The following is a 20,340-nucleotide window of genomic DNA, read 5'->3' on the forward strand; positions in this document are numbered from 1 at the left end:
TTTTTTCCATCAGTCTTCTTGTCAAGAAGGTAGCCTGTGAGCATGTTCCCATCCTTAAAATAGGGGTGCTGATCTTGATTTGTCTAGAACACTAGTTATAGGGCAGAGAAACAAATCTTGGTTTTCCTGTTCTTCGCCTAGGGCTTTTTATAATCAGACCAGAATGGCCATGTTTCTATTAATAGCACTTTGAAGTCTGTATCAGTTCTGTGAAGGAGATCGAATTTGGTCAGGTTTCGCTTGTTTTTACCGGATTCTTATGAACTATAAGATTTTTAGTTTTCTGACCTTCCCTTCCCCTCCTTTGTAAAGTTGTTTTTCATATTCTTACTGAAAAAACTAAATACAAGGTCATAATTCACTTGTTTTCAAGCTAAATGAATAATGAATTGAGATATTACACTTTTTTATACCTAAAACATTGCTGACATCCTATATGTAATAATTTCCTTTAATGTGGTACAAATCGGCTTTGGACTAGTTCTTACCCAGTAGATTTATGATTTAAAAAGTAGCTACATTATTTCTTTTGAAGACAAAAAGAAAATGTGCCATGATAATTTAGTTTACTTTTTTATGCTCTTTTCTTTCTGACTTGTGTATTGAAAAGGTGTTCAGTGGGAGGACAAAAATTTAGAATGTTCTTAGAGAGTGAAAGAAGTTATCTTTCCAAAGAGCTACACAGAGACAGCCAGCTGCCCCAATAGTTAAATATAAGTCCTCTGATTTATTTTCAGTTTACTATATGGTAATTGTGGTATTTACACTTTTTCTGCAGGGCTTATTCTTGCCCTGGAACAGGAAAGATTATTGCCACTAACAGTATTTGAAAACTCCAGAGCATCTTTGAGACTCAGTTTTGTATATGCTTTGGCCATTGCTGTGTCATTGGATTCCTGTGAGGTCATGGGTTGGAGGGATGACAGTGGAGGATGGCACAAAGGCCAGAGAATGTGAAGCTGTGCACAGGAGCTCCCGAAGGAATGTATGACATACTGAAAGGATTATCTTGAGAGAAAAGGACTAATTGCTCGGGCTCTGAAATAGACTGAAGAGGGAATATGTTCCTGGCTCATGGAGAAAGCCTTGGTGTCTCTTAGAGAACATGGCGTCCCATAAAATTGGTGGGGTTGTAGCTGACTTGTTATCTGAGTGGCACATTTTATCCGATGGCTCTGACAAGAAATGTGGCAAGACTCTCACAACCAATGGTCTAGAGTTAACATTTGCTGGGAAATTTGTCTTTAGTCCCCATCACTTAACCTCAGTGTCCCTTATTTCATTTTATACTGATTTTTAGACTAAAGAGTAAAGACACTGGCTACATGAGCAGACCCTGATTTTAAGTGAGCAGTTTTAGAACATCACACAAGTTCTGTAAATGCCAGCAGCGTGGGATTACAATTTTTATGGTCCAAATCGTGCTACCAAAATGGTTTGAATTGATGTAATAATGTGAAGGTGGTATGTAAATTATTAGTGTCTGGATCCATAATGGATGACTAAAGTTAGAAGAATCATAAATATTGATGGTAGTTACCTTATTTTTCTTAAGATACGATAGTAAAATTGTGAGCAAAAGTAGCATAGTAACTTTTTATTTCTTCCTCTTTATTATTTTTTTCTTCTTCCCCTTTCTTTAAACAAAGAAAGGCAAAGTGATATTTCCAGATCTGAAATGAGGTTCTGTAGGTGACAGGGTCAGGATAAGGGGCCTAATCAGTGAAGATTGGTTATTCAGAAATACTGTTGACTGAGAACATTTCATAAGTTGGAATTATGAATTAGAACTGCAGGCTGCCCTCAAAAAAATAAAAAAAATTAGAACTACGGAGATAGAATGGAGATAGAACTGGGCACAGAGATACTAAGAGCTAATGGTGTCATAGTCTTGTCATGTTTTCCTAATTACTGTTTAAAAGATACGAGAAATCAAGGAGGAATAGTTTAGTTATAGCAACCATGATTCCTACAATCTGCCTTTTTAGTTTGGTTTAATTCAGTTATCTTGTGTAGTTTTAGGATGGTAAGGGCTGAGTCCCTTGCTATGAGTCTACTACAGGGAGTGTTAAGTGCCTCTTGAGGCTCAGCTCCTTAGGGAGTATTTATGTCCCCATAAATAACGAGCACTCATAGAGTAATAAGGAATCATGGTAGCAGGACTTGAAGGAGAGAAACTAAGCCCAGTGCCAGGAATGTTCCATGGAGGGGTGAAACTGTCCCATAGTTAGTACTTGGAAGTGCTCTAGAAGGGGGGCGGCTGCTGCTGGTGTGCATGAGGATGGAGGGCCATATTTGTAAGTGATTCTGGTCCCCCAACTGAGGTTTAGGAGCAGCTTCCGAGGACTGCAGGGTAGATGGCATTTTCCGGAGATTCAGGTTTCCACAGGGAGGTGAAAAGTTCAGTGCAGTTTTCCGTGGATCTGACATTCCAGAGGGCAGTGGAAAAGTTGTAGGAAGGTAAGACGTGGGTGGCTAGAGCAGAGGAGAGTAACAGTGGAGCGGAGGACGAGACGGGAGAGCAGTGGCTGGGTCCCAGAGGCTTGTGTTTGTGGGTGGCCAGGAGGATGGAATTACAGTGTTTTACTTCTCATAATGATTGGTTTTCCTCCTACCTGTTCCTATTGCTTTCTCCTTTTCCACAGGAGCTCCTGTACACTCTCATGCTGTTACTTCCCTTATACTGTTCTTTTGCCTCACTGACCATCACCCAGCCCTTTGCCAGCCCCTTGCGGGTGTCTCTTCTTCCCTGCTCCAGCATGTTCAAGCCCAGCTCTCCTGGGCCATATCCCCAGCTCCTGTAGAGCGGGCTTTCCTGTTGGACCCAGCTGGCAAAGTCTGATCCCTGGGCGCACACTTGGAACCTGGATCACTCTGCTTAGCATAGCTGGAGAAAATCAAATTCTGCTAGGCAGAATTGAGGGTTGAGTTAGCCTCCTGATCTGCAGCCTCACCTGGCTCTCAGTGCTGCCCGGCAGATCCTCTCCTTCCTTAGGCAGTTCTGTCTTCATAGTGGCTACTTCACGTTTCTGAACCCCCACCCCGCTACCCACCCACACCTGTGCACTGCACGTGGCCTTGCCGCATTCTTCACAGATGAACATCGCCTCAGCCTTCTGCCATCGCGCCTGTTTCTTCTCTGCCTTTTTTCCAGATAATGGCTGGGTTTCTCCCATCTTTTAAAGTTCTTCATACACACACACCTCTCTCCCTCAAGCCCATTTTCCTTTCTCAGTACTGTCGTATTGCCTTTTTCTTCATAGCCAAACTGTTTAAAATGTGTCTGTACTTCGTTCCCTGCCCGTATTCTTCAGCTTGCTTTGCTGCGTTGGCTTTAGCCCTGTCACTCCTCTGAGGCTCTTCTTGCCAAGGCATCTGTGCGGTCATCTTACTGCTGATCCCAGTGAACTGTATCTAGTCCCGCTCCTCATCGGACCTCTCTGGTAGGCACTGATAAGCACCTCTTCCTAGAAATGCTCATTCCATGGTGTCCTGGCTTCGTATTTTAAGATTCTCTTCCTACCTCTTACTTGGTGAGCTCCCCTTCATCTGCCCATCCTTAATTACTGGCATTTGTCAGGCTTCTGTTCTAGGCCCCCTTCGCTCCTCTGCTGCCTTTTACCTTCCCACCTACTGCTGAGGACTCTATTTCCTCCCTAGACCTCTGACCTGAGCTTTAGAACAGTACCCCCAACTGCCTGTTGGACATCTGAGAGGCCCGCCATGGTCATGTCCTGAGCAACCACCCTCGTCTGTTCATTGGTGCTCTGAAGGGTGCTGTGACTCTATCCAGTTACCTAAAGCAGAAACCTAGCTATTTTTTTTTTTTTACTAAATTTGTTGATTTGCCTGATTCCCAGCATTACTAGCCCTTCTGTATATATACGTATACGGAGTATCCCCCCTCTTTTGTTCCTTTACTAGTTCAGCCGTAGTCATTTCTTACCTAGAAGACTATAGCAGTCTAACTGGTTTTCTTGCCTCTCATATTCCCTTCCCTGATAGTAGTTCCATTTGTATACTCCAAAAGGAAATTTTTTATAACGGAAAACCAGATCATGTCACTGCTTAACTTCTCCAAAGTCAAGTCCAGACTCTTTACCATCTGAGTTCTGCTGACTTTGCCAGTTTTATTACCCATTACTGTTTTTTACTACATTACGCCACATTTCGCTGAACTCTTATACCCTACAGGGCAACACAGTGTTCCTTATTGCTACTTCCCTCACCTGTGCCTACTCTTCCCTAAGACCTCTGCATCCTTAATTATTCCCAAGTCTGGGAAATTTCCCTTTTCTGTGTCTTTAAACACACACCTTCTATAACAGCAGTTTTTTTAAAAAAAGATTTTATTTATTCATTTGAGACAGAGAATGTGAAAAAGAGCATGAGCAGAGGGAGGGGCAGAGGGAAGGAGAGAGAGAGAAGCAGGCTCCCCACTGAGCAGGAAGTCCGATATGGGACTTGATCCCAGGACTCTCAGGATCATGACCTGAGCCAAAGGCAGCTGCCTAACCGACTGAGCCACCCAGGTGTCCCTATAACAGAGGAATTTTCAAGCCATAGTATAATGGACTGCTTTTTATAATCCCTGAATGTATCGTGAGCTCATTGAGGGTAGATACTATATATGTCCTGTCTTTGTTCTCTGTAATATTCCTAGCACCTAGTGCATAGCCTCTCATAAACAAGTACTTATTTATTTAGGAACAAATAGATGAGGTAAATTGTTATAGTTGCACAAAGCAAGGCTGCTCAAAGGATTGAATATGGGCAAGTTGAAGTTTGAAAAAAGACTATCAATTTATAGTCCTTCCTAGCACTGCAGTAGGAACAGTGTGTGTGATAATAGTTGTAACTTCAACATTGAACTAGAAATTGGACAAAGCACTTGGCCACAGGCAAAGTATTGGGGTCAGAGCAAGAACCTGAGTTTACCAAATCAAGACTTAACTATATATACTCCTCATTTAAGCAAGCACCCCAGATTTAACAAAACTAGGTTTTGTCTGGTGAATGCCTCCTTTCATATGTTTGTAGGATTCAAAGTTATTTACCCACTGCCAATTTTTAGAATCCTATTTCTGCTGTCTTTAATACAGAAAGTTAAGCCCTTGCAGACTGTAATATAATCTCGATCTCCAGTTATATCTGGAAGCCATTTTAAGCTTTGTGGTCTTCTGTTTTCTCGTATACATCATAGTCAACTAAAGAAAAAAAAGAATTGTTTAAAAAAAAAAAAGACCCACAGTTGTATTCAAGCTTGATTGCTTTTTACCAGCTTTCACCCAGCACCAAAGTATTTTGATAGTGTCCTGTGTGACACTTTGTGTGTTATCCATATACTTCTTCAAGTTTCTGTGGTAGTCACTGTCTTTGGACATCATTGCATTTTGCTTATTTAAAGTTTTTTCCCTTAGGCTAAATTCTCAGAGATGGGACTACAGGGTCATAGGGTATAAAAATTAGAAGTCTTTTGCTTTGGGACTGTCTGTAACTTTCCAAAAGGGTTATACTAAAAGTTCACAGGAATATGAAAGTACAAGGTTTCTGAGTGACAAACATTGGAGTGAGTGATGTGAAAGGGTGAGGGAGGGGGAAGGGAGAGTTGTATGTGTAAAATCTTACTGATTGTGGTTTAGTTTATATGAGGTGTCACCAAGGATTTTTTTTTTTAATGTGGAGACATAATGTATCAGATGACAATATATTTAAATAAAATACCCTCTAATTGAATAATTGAAAATTTGTACCTGTTGCAACTTCCTAGATATTCTAAATTTCATAAAAGCCAGAACAGTTAAGAGCTGGGTACATAGGCTGAATTATTTTAACTGTTGTTAGAATTGTTTATATTGCTGTGTACTTTGCTGCTGTGCTCTTAGCCTTTACTGAGAGAGAGTTCCTTGAAGCTCATGTTTTTGGTGAGTTGGAGAGTGTGTTTTACTGTACCATGTAATAGATGCTTTGTGAAGCCCCTGGTGAAAAAGTTCTTACATGCCCCAGTGCCACAAATTGTTGTGTTTTTCCCACAGTATGTGGTTTCTTTCTGTCTAATAAGAACTGTCGGCAACGTGCAGGTTCTGTTTCAGTTGCTCAAAGCAAAAACTGTGATCTGCCTCTAGTCTTTCCTTTTAGATGTGGTTTTGAGTTTAGATTTTGTCAACTCTACATTCCTTTTGAGAAAGACTGTTAAAATTTTGTTAAAAATTTAAAGAAAATTGTTAAATCCTTCATAAAGCATTCTAGTACAAATATGATATTAATGAGAATTTCTGTTATTTATTCCATTTATGCCTTCGAACATTTCTGGTTTAGAATTTTGTTCTATTAAAATTCACCGTTAAGCGGTAGAGAACCCCATTGCCCTCTAGGTGGTGACAGACCTGTTACACAGGTCATTTAAAAGCAGAAGTTAAATGCAAAAAGCATTGTGGAATAAAATATAATAGAGTATTATCATGGTTTATATATACCTATTTACTAAAGTACTTGAAGTTTTTTTTTTTTTTTTTTCCCCCCCTTCCTGAGGAATAGAGAGCAAGAGACTTGACAGTTTTGCTCTGGTGAGCTCTCTCATACAGCAATTCTGTTTCTGTGATTAAACCTTGATGGGAAATCTGTCAGTGAGTTGTTTATGCTGCTTGTGAGAAGTCAAACTGTAGAGCTTATTTTTCCCCCTTCTCTCTCAGGTCATTTGGATCCAGGATTCCTAGCAAGTGACAAGACATCAACTGGCAATGCACCTCTCAATGAAGAAATTAATATTGCCTCTTCAGATAGTGAAGTGGAGATTGTGGGAGTTCAGGAACATGCAAGGTAGGATATTAAGTGGAGCATTCTGATATTTTATTCATTTATTTATTTTTTAAAAAGATTTTATTTATTTATCTAACAGAGAGATAGCATGAGTAGGCAGAGGGAGAGAGAGAAGTAGGCTCTGCTGAGCAGGGAGCCTGATGTGGGGCTCAATCCCAGGACCCTGGGATCGTGACCTGAGCCGAAGGCAGACGCCTAACTGAGCCACCCAGGCACCCTGCATTCTGATTTTTTTTTTTTTTAAAGATTTTATTTATTTATTTGACAGAGAGATCCCAAGTAGGCAGAGAGGGAGGGGGAAGCAGGCTCCCTGCTGAGCAAAGACGACCCCCCCTCCCCCGATGCAGGGCTCAATCCGAGGACTCTGAGATCATGACCTGAGCCAAAGGCAGAGGCTTAACCCACTGAGCCACCCAGGCATCCCGCATTCTGATATTTTAAATGTGAATTTGATTTTAACCTGAAGCCAAGTGAGAAGAAAATGGTAGTCCTCATGGCATGGCTGGCATGAACGGTGGGAACTATCTCTCAGCTTCCTTTGGCTTAAAAAATGCCTTTTGATTAGACATGATATGAGCTTCAGTATGTGTTGCATATTGTTTCATCAAGAACTTCTCAACCATACAGGTATGTGAACTAGAACTAATTTTCCTCTTTATTTTTAGCAAATGTCTAGATAGCTTGACAGATTTTTCTCTTATGGCATAAGTATCACCCTACTTTCTCCCCTATCATTCATATTTTCTTGCTGTTCACTTTATCTGGAAACATATTGGGAGCAAGCAATTGGGAAATATACATCAGACATCATACCTCTATTGCTTGTTTCCTAAAGCAACTCTCCTTGTCTTTCTTTAAAACTTGAGTTACTTCAATTTGTTCCTAATGTAATAGATTTCTAGTGATGTTCATGTGACTCAAGCAGTCCTGTTTTAGTATTAAAAAAAGCCAGAAGACATCAATTTTGTGTAGCATTATGAAAATTTTTGAAATTTATCATTCTTCATGAGCAAACGGTAGCCCATAGGTTAAATCTGTTCCGCTGCCTGTTTTTATATGGACCTTGAGCTAAGACTGGTTTACATTTATAAATGGTTAAGGGTCAGAGGAGGGGGGATCAAAAGAAGAATAATGTTTTGTGACATGTGGAAATTATATGAAAAGAAATTCAAATAAAACACATTTATCCATAAATAAAATTTTGTAGGAGTGGAGCCATATTGTTCATGTGCATATTGTCTGTGGCTCCAGTGACAGTGTCGGTAAATTTCAGCAGCTGCCTTAGAGCCCTCAAAGCCCAAGATATTTACCATCTACTCCTTTGTAGGGAAAATGTACTGACACTTCCTTTAAGATACTGTTCCTGAGAATTAGTTATAGCTCTCTCAGAGGTACCCCTGAGGAACATTTAACACACATATGCATAAAGAACAAAAATTTAGACTTTAAAAAAATGTGTATTCTATATTAGCAAACAGTTTTTCTCCTGGGCCACAAGAGTTTATTATGATTTCCTGATTGTCCCAAGTAGGTATTGACAGAATATCTACGTTACCTGGCTTTTATTTTACTTATTTTTCTTTTTAAAGATTTTATTTATTTATTTGACAGAGATCACAAGTAGGCAGAGAGGCAGGCAGAAAGAGAGAGAGAGGAGGAAGCAGGCTACCGGCTGAGCAGGGAGCCCAATACAGGGCTTGATCCCAGGACCCTGGGACCATGACCTGAGCTGAAGGCAGAGGCTTTAACTCACTGAGCCACCCAGGTGCCCCATTACCTGGCTTTTAGATCTGATTTTACTCTTTGGTTAGAAATAAAACATTCGCCAGGATTTATTCTGTCATGTATATAAAAGGCCAGCTTAGGAGTGGAGAATGCAGGCAAAATACATACATATGTGTGTAAATTGAGGCTACATTTGTCTTCATGAGAACTAATCCTAATTTCCTTTCCTTTTTTTCTTTACTTTTTTTAAAGATTTTATCTATTTATCTGAGAATGAGAGATAGGGAGAGAGAGCAGGAGCAGGGTGGAGAGGAGAAGCAGACTCCTCACTGAGCAGGGACCCCGATGTGGGGCTCCATCCCAGGACCCTGGGATCACGACCTGAGCCAAAGGCGATGCTCGACTGGCTGAGCCACCCAGGCGCCCCGATCCTAGTTTCTGAGAGCATTTTTCAGGTCATACTTGTTGGGACGTTAAGGATGTAGAGTTAAGTCATTGTTTAGCATGTCTTCTCCCCCAAAATGGCCAGTTCTCAGATGTTATCAGACCTAAACACTTCCTCTTCTGTCCTGTGTTTATGCCGTAAGTATGTCTGCATGGCTGCTTCCTTTTTCCTTTCCTGTTTTTAATGGTTGTTTCCCATGTTCTGGTGGGAAAGAGTTTTCATTCTTCAGTCTTTCCTTAATCTCCTCCTTTTTCCTTTTTTCTTTGCCTCAATCAGAACTTTTTCCTGTTCTCTTTTTTCACCTGTTCCCTGCATGCTGACTTATCCCTCAGATGACAGGGTAGAGCTTTTGATTTTTTTCCTTTACTTTAGCATGTATTTGCCATTATTTATTTCACCGTTGTTCCTTAAAATACAGAAGATTATCCTTTTAAATCCCTACTATAAACCTTGTCTTGTCTATTAACAAATTGATAGAGGTAAATTATTTTCGGTTTTGCCGGGAACACATTATCTATTCACCAACTTCCTCTTGAGTTACATTTCATGTTTTAATTCACTGTTAGTCATGTGTTCCTACTGAAGTAGCAAAGAACAGGTAATAACCTGTGTTGCTTACCTGATCTCTTTGTCCCTGAGACATATTACTTGGCCCCGTTCTCTATTAACTTCTATCACATCTCCCTTCTTTACTGTTTACTTCTGCCTACAAGTGTTACAAAGTGAGCCACCTTTCTTCTTGGCTTCTTTGTTCAACTTTTCTTCCATCATAAACTCTTTAGCTTCTTTTTTTCTACCAGTATTTTGGTATTTGGAGTTAAAATTATCCTTATATTTCCGTTGAAACTTGGAAATTTAAATAGTAAGTTCTTACCCACCACACACACACACACACACACACACACACACTCACTCACCCCCACATGTTAGTACACTGGTCTCCATACTTAATAGGTCTTTTATCCATATTGTCATTTTACTCTATAGACTTGTCTGTTCCACCCTTGAGCTAAGTCAAGTGACTGCCTACATTGTAAATAACATGCCATAATGTTACTTTCAAGGAGTTTTTCCTTGCAGGTTCTGAATCATTCTGATCCTTTGGGTTGAATCCGGTGGAAATGCTCTCTTAAAAGTGACAAACTGATTATGAAATCTCGGTGATGGTGAATACTGCTCATCTGATAGAATGTACAGTTGGCAAGTTTTGTTGGAGTATTTTGAACTGACTCCTGTGTCATTCTGAGGGGTCCTTTATTTTGCTTTTTCTGCCTAGGACTGAATAGAGTCTCGCTGGCTCTTCTGTGTCTTTCTGAACATTTTTCCAGTACTTTTTTTTAGAGGAAGCCTGACAGTCTTTCAAACATTTGAAATTAAAAATCTGAGAAGCAGGTGTGGGGAGAAGCTTTCTTGTTGGCTGCTTCGGAGTTACCGCTTTGGTTCCTGTATCTCATCCGCAATTTATTTCTTTTTCAGGTCTAGGGTTGCAGTTATGAAGTATTGATGGGCTTCTGGCAGGGTTATCGCTTGGAAAAAAGGTTTTAGGTTTTGATCCACATCTTTTCTAATTTGATTTGCATGCATAGATGTTTTGTTTGGATTTAGTTGTCCCTTTCTTATTTTTTCTTTTGATATTCTACCTTGCTGTGGGCTTTCTGAGAGTTTTGAAAAACTCAGATTCGGTTCTTGAGTTATTCTCTTTGGGATTGTGGTTGCTCTGACTTGGGTTGCATTGCCATTTTTCCATATTGGAAGCATTTTGTTTCACATGGACTCAGTAGTTCTACTTACGATGTGTCTTTTTTTTTTTAAACAGTTTTTCTTTTCTTGCACGTTAATATCTTTCCCGGCTCTTTAAATGTAGATTTTGAAATGTTCTTTTAGTTTCTGTGTTTCTTCTAGTCATAGACTAGAAAGCATGCCTTCTGAACTAATGGTTTGAATGCATCTTTTATGGCTCTCTTGTGTTGCTGTGATTAACTCCTATTGTTACCTAAATGTTATCATTTCTAAATGTTAATTTTGGGACAGTCCATTTTTACAAGATGTTCTTTGCCAATGAGATAGAGACTTTTCCAGCACGCTAGTTCCTCTGGTCCTTTAATTTTGTCAGAAGTTTTAACTTCTGGCCCTCTGCTAGTATTTTTCTTTGTCCTTGGTCCTTTTTCCTTTTCTTCTACTAGCCTCATTGGTAATTGCCCTAAGAAGATGAGTGCATGTAGAACAGACCTTTCTGTTATGGAACTGTTGAACAGTTTCTTTGGTACCTGTCCTATGAAGCTTTGGGGAATAATCAAACCCTTAACTCATTTCACTGTAGTCTTTGGTCCTGTGGTCATTTGTCTTAATGTTGGTTCATCCCTCCCTCAACAGAAGAACTGATGCTAGAAGCCTTCTGCATTTAAGACTGCTTCCTAGAACCAGTTGCAAACATTAACCTTAAAAAAACAAGGGAGCTGTACAGATAGGCATTTCCCTGAAGCCAAGGATTCATTTCATCTTCAGTTAGGAAAAATAAGTAGGAATGTTATCTAAGAGGTCGCGTTCATGCTTTGTAAATGAGAGCAAAAATGATTAATGTTTAATGTTGTTTTCTTAGGATAGTAACTTAACTGTATCAAAAGCTGACCATCAGAGCCTGCCCTCTTTCTGTGTTTTTTCTTTTCCACTGTGAAGTCTCTCCTTTATTGGTTTCAGTATATGAAGAGCAGGAAATTATTCTGTCAAAACTTATTATTTATAAACTAGGTTTTTTTTTTGGGCGGGGGAGTCCTAAGCATTTTCTTGGATATAGTACTCAAAATATGACTTTAGGTTATGTTTTGTGCCTGTTTCCCATCATACACAGATCGAATGGCTTTGTGAAAGCATAGCCTGTATCCTCACTAGAATTGGATTGGAGCAGTTAAAAAACAGCTGTGTGTGTTTCCACGTCAGGTCTTTCATCATACAGAAAAGGGATTTGTGGTAATCCATGAAGCTGTATTTTATGTTTGTAGACTTACCAGAAATTTGAGCCTCTTACATCCTTCTCTATAGGGCATCTCTATAGGGCTGATAACAATTGTACTGGTGCCTTTTCCTCCTGAATTTTTTTCCCTCCCTATCTGGTATAAGTTGATCTATAACGTATACCATCTTATAAAACAGTGGAAAGGTTTTTCCAGCACTCTTTTGTTTATCAGCTTGAGTCTTTTTGCCCTGTACTTAAAAAGGATGTGGTAAAAGCCTTGTTCAGGCCTCATCCATCTCTTAGCTACCATTTTGTTCAAGATGATTGAGGTCATTAAATCACAGATTTCTTGAATGTTTTACTGGCTTATAATACACACAGGGAAGTCGTAAGTGTACACTTTAGTTTTTGCAAACTGCCTACACCGGTAACTAGTGCTCTGATCAAGAAACAGAAGTCCCTCCTGTGCCATCTTCCATTTACAACCTTCCCACCGTTGTGCCTCCCTGTGACCACTAGCCTGACTTCTAAAAGGAGAGTTTTGCCTATATTATTCAAAATCTTAAAGTCAACACTAACCTTAGAAGTTGTCTTAGAGTACTCTTTAATATTCCTGACAGATAGCCTAGCACTTGCTTGAACATTTAAAAGGCAGTTTATACCATTTGGTAACCGAAGCTGTACTTGTGGTGTAGTAATGATCATCTAAAACTTCTCTCCAGGGGCGCCTGGATGGCTCAGTGGTTTAAAGCCTCTGCCTTCAGCTCAGGTCATGATCTCAGGGTCCTGGGATTGAGCCCCGCATCGGGCTCTCTGCTCAGCGGGGAGCCCGTTTCCCTTCCTCTCTCTCTGCCTACTTGTGATCTCTGTCTGTCGAATAAAAAAAAAAAAAAAAAATCTAAAACTTCCCTCCATAAACTGATTAATGGTTGGTAGGTTGTTCTCAAGATCTCCGCACACGGTGGAGTAGCCACTTTCTCCCATGGTGATTCTCCATTCTTTGGGAATTGACCCTCCATTGCAGCTAAATAGGAGCCCAGAAAGCTTTTGACAGAAGATGGGATCATCACATAATCCAGAGAATCTAAAATTTTGAAATGAGAGAAACAGACTGAGAGGGTTGAGGCTTGAGTCAAATGAATGAGACTAGTTATTCCATCATCCTTAGGTTGTTTGAGGTGCTTGAGTGTCTTTCCATCAAATTTGCTTTTTTGCTTAAAGTAGTCTGAGTTGGAGCGCCTGGGTGGTTCAGTGGGTTAAAGCCTTTGCCTTCGGCTCAGGTCATGATCTCAGGGTCCTGGGATTGAGCCCCGAATCGGGCTCTCTGCTCAGCAGGGAGACTGCTTCCCCCTCTCCCTCTGCCTGCCTCTCCACCTACTTGTGATCTCTCTCTCTGTGTCAAATAAATACAAAAATTAAAAAATAAATAAAGTAGTCTGAGTTGGTTTCCAGTAACTGGAATCATTTGTAACATAACTACAGAAGCAATCTAATTCAGATAGTTGAAGAAGTGCCTCACCTCCTTATTCTCCTCTCTCTGTGTCCATCATTCCGCAGTGGTATATATTGTCTTTACACCTCTCACTCTCCTACTCTTTGAGTGTATTCTAGAATCTGCTTTGCTGTTTATTGAGTGATTCCCAGGGGCCATGCTCCTTACAATCAGACGGAGTATACTGCGTTAGGTGCAGTCTGAGGAAGGCGTACTTAGTGGAAAATGAACTCCCTGATGGAGACCTTTTTTTGGGGTTCGGTGCTTAACTTGCTTAAGACCCTGGGCAGTTGTCTTTTGTCTTTGGTTTTCTCTTCAGTAAAATGAACAGTATGGATCCAGTCCCTTTTATTTTATTTTTTAAGGATTCATTTATTTATTTTAGTGAGAGAATGCACTCAAGAGAACAAAAGTAAGCATGGGGTGGGAAAGGCAGAGGGAGAGAGAAACTCTCAAGCAGACTTCTCTCTGAAATCGGAGCCCGACCCTGGGCTCAGTTTCACAACCCTGAGATCATGCCCTGAGCTGAAACCAAGAGTCAGATGCTTAACCGACTGAGCCACCCCGGAGCCCCTGGATCAGATCCTTTTTAAGCTACTCCCTTGTACGATTACTTAGGGAGCAGTGCAGAGTAACAGTTGAGACTAAATAACTCTTTTATTTTGGAGATATTTCTGGGAATTCTGCCAAAGATTACACTGATTCTCTCTGTAGCCATTCATTCTCTGAATTCTGCTAAGTTCTAGCCTCCTTTAATTAGTACTTATACAGATGAGCTTTTGAATTTTTGAAGAACTTTTGTATTTTTAAATTGTTAATCTGGGCCTATTTTTGCACTTTGCTTTGTACTCACTGTGTTTGCCTTACCTAATTTAATACACACATTTGTAAAGCAATAACCCGATGTGAAAAGCCAGGACTCAGGATCAGACCTGGCTTGAAGCTCCGTGGCCCACCACTTTCAAGCACTGTGACCCTGGGCAAATCATGTAATCACTATAATCCTCAGTTTCCCTTTTGGTTGAGTGTGGATAGTAACTTCGACATTTGTTGGGATTGTCTAATGAGGTGAGACTGCTTAAGAAACTCAGTATGCTAGTGCCATCAGTCATCAGAACCATTTCTGTAAGCTGAATGGACTCCTTTGGCTGACATTTTCTGTGATTACAAGATCACTTCATCTGAGTATACTTAATGGATCGGACAGATCTGGATTAGCCTTTGGACTTTATGTCTCACATTTTAGTGCTTTTCACTCACTAAGCTTTGAAAACATAGTAGCCTCTGGGTTAATAACAACTTAGCCCGTTCTGTACAGATAATGGGCTTCTGGTATGGTAACAAATCTGCGTTCTGCCCCTTGCTCTGGCCCTGGGGGATCTGTTTTTTGGCACCGCTCTTGGTAAGGGAGTAATTTTCAGGCTGCCTTTGTAGGAGCAAGGAGTCTTTGCAGGATCTTAAGAGTCCTTCAGCAGTTTTGCAACTAAATCTTGCCCATTGTTACCCTAATGTTCTTTTGCGTCTGGTAGTGTAGGTAGCAGTGGGTCAAAGCTGGACTTCTCCAGTGATCCAGCACCACTCATTGTACGCAGCCTGTTAGAGCAGCTACTCAAGACCCACTATAATAGTTTATGTGACTAGAATCCTGCCAGCTGCCACTTTCACATAGGATCTGGTCAGTTATTTAGGAGTGAGGACAAAAGTAGCAGCGAAAGCCTGAGCGGCCTACCTTCCTCTCATCCGAATCCAGAATCACTCAGTGATTCATCGGGAGGCTCACAGTTCTATCATTTGATTGGAATGTGGAATTCATTATGTAAATGTTTCAGAATTAGTTTCCTTCCGTTGAACTCTTGGTGAGATTTATCACCAAGGCAGTTCTGTCCCTCTGATAAAATACTTTTAGAGGACCTTAACCGAGCACTTCAGCCTTGTTACTTTCCCTCAACTAAAACACATAGGCAGTTCAGATGCATGAGTCAGGTGTTCTGTTGTGACCTTCAGGATAAGGGAAATTGATCCTTTATGCATGACATAGTACTTACAGACTTCCAGAAATCCAGTCTGTAAAGGGGTATTACCGCTACTGTCTTGGAAGGTATTATTCCCAGTATGGCACAGAACTTATTTGGTAGAATAGCTTGTACCTGTATTTCCTACTGTTTTCATTTGGTTAGACTAAGGTTGTTTAGGTATTTTAATCTTGCTCTGGATTTATATTCTGCCCTGTCCTGAAGACCCCAGAAGTTTAATTGTGTTGAGAGAAACATTATGTTGTCTATCCATTTCAGTAACAAATCTAGACATAACTCAGGAGTTTCTGAGATAAGACTCTTGTCTGTTTTAAGGCTAAATTGAGAGAGGAGGGAGACACTAGAGGGAGGAAGAAGAGAGGGATATTGGCTGTGAGTTTCATGAGCTCATGCAGTAGGCTTATGTTTGTGAAAGTATCAATCAGTGCTGCTAGAGCCACATTCCCTTCTATTTTTCCTGTGGTGGGATTAACCATGCTTATGCTTTTCATCTCAATTGCAGGTGTGTTCATCCTCGAGGAGGTGTGATTCAGAGTGTCTCCTCATGGAAGCACGGTTCTGGCACGCAGTATGTCAGCACTCGGCAAACACAGTCATGGACTGCTGTGACTCCCCAGCAGACTTGGGCTTCACCTGCGGAAGTTGTTGATCTTACCTTGGATGAGGATAGCAGACGTAAATACCTACTGTAATACAATGTCACTGTGTTTCCTCTGCACTGTTCCCTTCTACTTCCTCCTCCTCCTCTTTGTGACATGGAAGTTCATTGTCATAGCTTCAGCCTCAGAAGCTGTTTGTGGCATTTGTATAATCGAAACTCATGGAAAATTGCCCCCCACACCTTTTTTTTTTTTTTTAAATTAAAAGAAGTCACTTAGGAAAATAACCTAGCACAGAGAAAAGAATTTCTTCTTTCCCTCAGTAGGAATATGAGAATGATGAATTTATTAGACAGCTTCATTTTACTTGGTGACTTTTGATCTTAGGAAACTCTTCCTCCTAGAATAATATTTTAATTACTAAGTGAAATGGATTTCAGTTTTTGAATCTTGTATTTATTTTTCTGTGTAATAAAATTAATATCTAGACTTGACCACTGTCAGCCCACCCATTGGCACTCCTACCTTAGGGCATTTGCACACATTTAGTCAGGTCCTTCTTGGCACCTAGTAGGGCATGTGCATTTGAAAACCTGTCCTTAAAAATAGAAGACAGAAGTATTACTTTTCTTTTAGCTTAAGTCTTCTGCCTTCTTTCCTGACTTTGCTCCTGGCTGACTTCCCACAACACAAATAATTGATATGGCCCTTTGTGTTTATAAATACTGCTAAGGTGACTTAGTTGGTCTCCTAGTTGCAATAATTCATAACTCTTTGAAAAATGTCTGCTTTTGGGGCAGAGGCATTTCAGATAGATACCCACCATGAGGTTTTCTGGGCATGTGAGGAGAGTATTGAGAGATCAGTAGGAAAATCTCTCTCCATCAGCTTTTTTCCCCTGGTTTGTTCAAATAATGGGAGAACACAGAAACCTACTACTTAGGTAGAATATGAAAAGTTGTGTTCACCTCTAAGACTGTGGGCACTTACAAGTCTGAGAAGACTGTGCCTTCTTTCACAGCTGGTCTCTCCAGAGAGGAGGTACAACAATTGTTTAACACTTGAGCTGAAATAGACCTGATGCTGTATTTGGGTATTTTTCTCCTCTACCATCTAAAAGTGGAAAAATCAAACTGCACCGTAAGAAACCAGATGCAAAGCACATAAATGACACTGTAGGTTTTACAGTCTCTAACTAAGCAAAGGGTAGTAGGAGCTTCAGGGAATTTAGGAAATGCCAGTGTTGGAGTTCTGTGGCATTAATTACTACCTTTTTTCCTATAACATGTTGTAGTTACTAGTGAATTCTTTTACAAGCAATACCTAGTTAGAACACTATGTACTGTGCACAGGGAGGAGTGAAGTACTTTTGGCTTAGAAGGCCTCATCTTTTGTTTTTCCGTGGTTTTTGTTTGCTTTTTTTGTTTGTTTGTTTCCATATTTGCCATATAACATTGCTGTAGCCCTTTGCTTCCCTCCACAAATGCCTTGGTGGCCCTTCCTTATAAGAGCATGAGAACTACCATTTTAGATGTCATTCAGTGGACACACATGTCCCAATGTCTGTCCTGCATAGGGCACTATGCAGGGTAGGTACGGTGGGGCCACCAAGACAAATGGGGACACCCCTGTGTGCGCATGCGTCAGAGTCTGCCTGGCTCCACCTGCCTGGCCTCCTCCTCCTCTTCTTCCTCTTCTTCTTCTTCTTTTAAAGACTCATTTAGTCCTTTATCCTTCTTCTGCTGCTTTAGTTCGTCCATGTACCTTTTCCATGGGAGTGGATGGAAACATGTGTTCTTTGATCTTCTCTGATAACATCTCATTTGATCTGGCCTCTGTTATTCATCAACTTTTTATTTTCCCGTCAATCTACTTTTAATAGACCAGGCTTTTAAAAGATCATGAACCTCCAGTTTTAGCACCTCATATATCAAGTCTCTCACGTGGCCGCAATTCTAGACAAAAACCAAAGATCCAGAGGCCAGAGCGAATAGGACCTTCTGCAGAGTCACTACTGGTGTATCCTTGGACCTTCATATTTTACTTTAGGATTAATTTATTGAATTTTGCTGTTACACATTGTTTTTGACTTGAATTAAAATGCTAGACAAAGCAGAAATGTACAATTTCTGGTCTGTGTTTTCCAGGAAAATCATTGGGAAAAGAATAGAGTGGATTATATGACTTGAAGTTTTTGCAGCTTACTTTTTCCCCAGCATCAGGGCAGAGCCCCATTTTAAAGAATGTTTTCGCATTACCTGTTCTTATGTTAATAGTGTGTTTTGTCCAGTTCCACACAGCAGGTGATTTCCCATGACAGACTTTCTTTAGCCCCTAAGAGTCATCTGCTAAAGGGAATTCTTCTGGTGTGCTGTGTGCACTGTGGATTGGGGGCAGAGAGCAGAGTCATAACCAGGCTCTTCTGTGGCCTTTCACTTTTATACCAGGTTGCACTGTTCCCACACCTGCCCCCGTTCCAGCATCCTGACTACCTGACTTGATGCACCAGAATAGGGATTTAGAAATCAATATGCAAAAGGGGGAGGGGAAGGGATGGTAGAGACAGTCAGCTGTTTTCCCCTACAGGGTTGGGATTTTTCCACCTACTAACTATAGAGAGACTCTGTTTCAACTCTTCTTTCATTGCCAGACCCAGAAGAGTTGGGGTGTGGTTTCTGGCAAGGTATTTTACTGATAAAATTCTGTGGGAAACAACTCCTGTGACATTTGAAATTTCTTTTAAAGTGATTGTTGTTAACCCAAGTGTTGCATTTGGTAGCATAAATACTTCTTTATGCTTCACAGAACATTGTTCATAATCTCTCTGCTAAAGTGGTGCACTTGGGTCACAGATTTGATTGTGGCACGAATTCAGTTAAGTCCCTCCCTGCCCTCCAGTTTGAAACCACAGAGCAGGAACTGGCTATCGCGTCAACGTGGCTGCCCTAGAACACATATGTGCTGCTCACTAGCAGCTGTTCTTTCATTCTGATGGAAGGGGCCAGACTGAATGGACTCTGGTAGTCATTACAGTTGAGCATTGCATAAACCCTGCTTTTATTATTCTCAATTGTGAATATGAACCGTCTGATTTGCTAAGTTAGTCAGTTGTTCACTGTTACTTTTAGCAGATTAGCACCATAGGTAACTTAAAAATGAATTTGTTGCCTGCTTTTTATACTGTGTCACAAGGTTTTTGAAAGAGCTGGGACACAATTTTGTCTTTTAGTTTAAACTTTTTTTTTTAAATGCAAGGAGCCCCTAATTTCTGTTTTCCAGTATGTGTATGATGTGACTTCCATGTATATATAAAAATGATTGCGCCCTAACCAAACTTCCTCAGATTGTGCACTGTTTGTTTAAAATAATCACGTATTTTAGTCCAATGCTGTTGTATTTTTCATTTTATTTAAAACACTACATACTTCTTATTCTTTTAACAAATGTTAAAGGGTAGTGATCTTAAAAGAAAAATCACTGGATAACTAGGAAATATTTTTGTTGTTGTTTTGTTTTGTTTTTTAAAGAGTACAAAGGTCCTATGAAGCCTTTTGCTCCTCTTACCATGAAAATGAAATGTTAGCCATTGTATGGCTAGGAACCAATGCACTTGGTGGTTAACAGGTCTGCTGTTGCTGGAGTGTGAGCGTGGACTTGATGCAGTGACGACAAATCATTGCTTAGAATTAATGTTTTAAAATGTGCAACTCTAGTTTTTAAAACAAAATTTGGTTCTTCTTTACATTCATTATTTAGTTTTTGTTTCCATTTAGTATTTAATGGTCTTTGGAGAAAAAAAATAATAAAACAGAGTGTTATATATATATTTTTTGGTGCAAGATAAGATTTTCTGTTTTTTGAAACAAGTCTGTAGCATAAAGGTTAAACTATTTTAAGACAAAATAAAATAGAGTGTATTTAAACAATGATAATTTCTGAGGATTTTTTTTCTATCTGCTTCAGTTAATTAGATGGTGCCTGGAGCAGCTTCTGAGTTAGCTTTTGGATGTGAAAGTGGATTATATTTTGTTAACAGATCTTACTGGTATGCCGACTTTTTCCAAGCAACAGCTGTATCCTCCTCCCAAGATGTTTTGCATGTGGCCGTTGGTGTGTTAGATCTGGGTAAAAGTAGCTCTGCACTGGCTTTCCTGTAGCCCTGCCTCCCTTCCCAGCTGGGACCAGTGAGGTTTCAGAGAGAACCCAGAGCTTCCTAGTGCTAGGTGCCTTTGCTCCTGGGCAGAAAACTCAGCGGACAGTTACTTCCCAGGAAC

At 40.3% G+C, this 20,340-nt stretch overlaps 1 protein-coding gene across 3 annotated transcripts in view; it reads left to right on the forward strand.

Moving 5' to 3' along the window:
- LOC111142739 (chromosome unknown C18orf25 homolog) overlaps positions 1–19,989 on the forward strand; it is an 84,387-nt gene extending 64,398 nt beyond the window's left edge. For all 3 annotated transcript variants that reach the window (XM_022496033.1, XM_022496031.1, XM_022496032.1), the window contains 2 exons: positions 6,693–6,819; positions 15,970–19,989. In XM_022496033.1, the coding sequence (XP_022351741.1) occupies positions 6,693–6,819; positions 15,970–16,159 (317 nt within the window). In that variant the 3' untranslated portion in view covers positions 16,160–19,989. The remainder of the gene's footprint in view (positions 1–6,692; positions 6,820–15,969) is intronic.
- The last annotated feature ends 351 nt before the right edge of the window (positions 19,990–20,340 follow it).

The sequence above is a fragment of the Enhydra lutris genome, unplaced genomic scaffold (assembly GCF_002288905.1).
Source record: "Enhydra lutris kenyoni isolate GAN:26980312 unplaced genomic scaffold, ASM228890v2 scaffoldscaffold8, whole genome shotgun sequence".
NCBI classification, from domain to species: domain Eukaryota; kingdom Metazoa; phylum Chordata; class Mammalia; order Carnivora; family Mustelidae; genus Enhydra; species Enhydra lutris.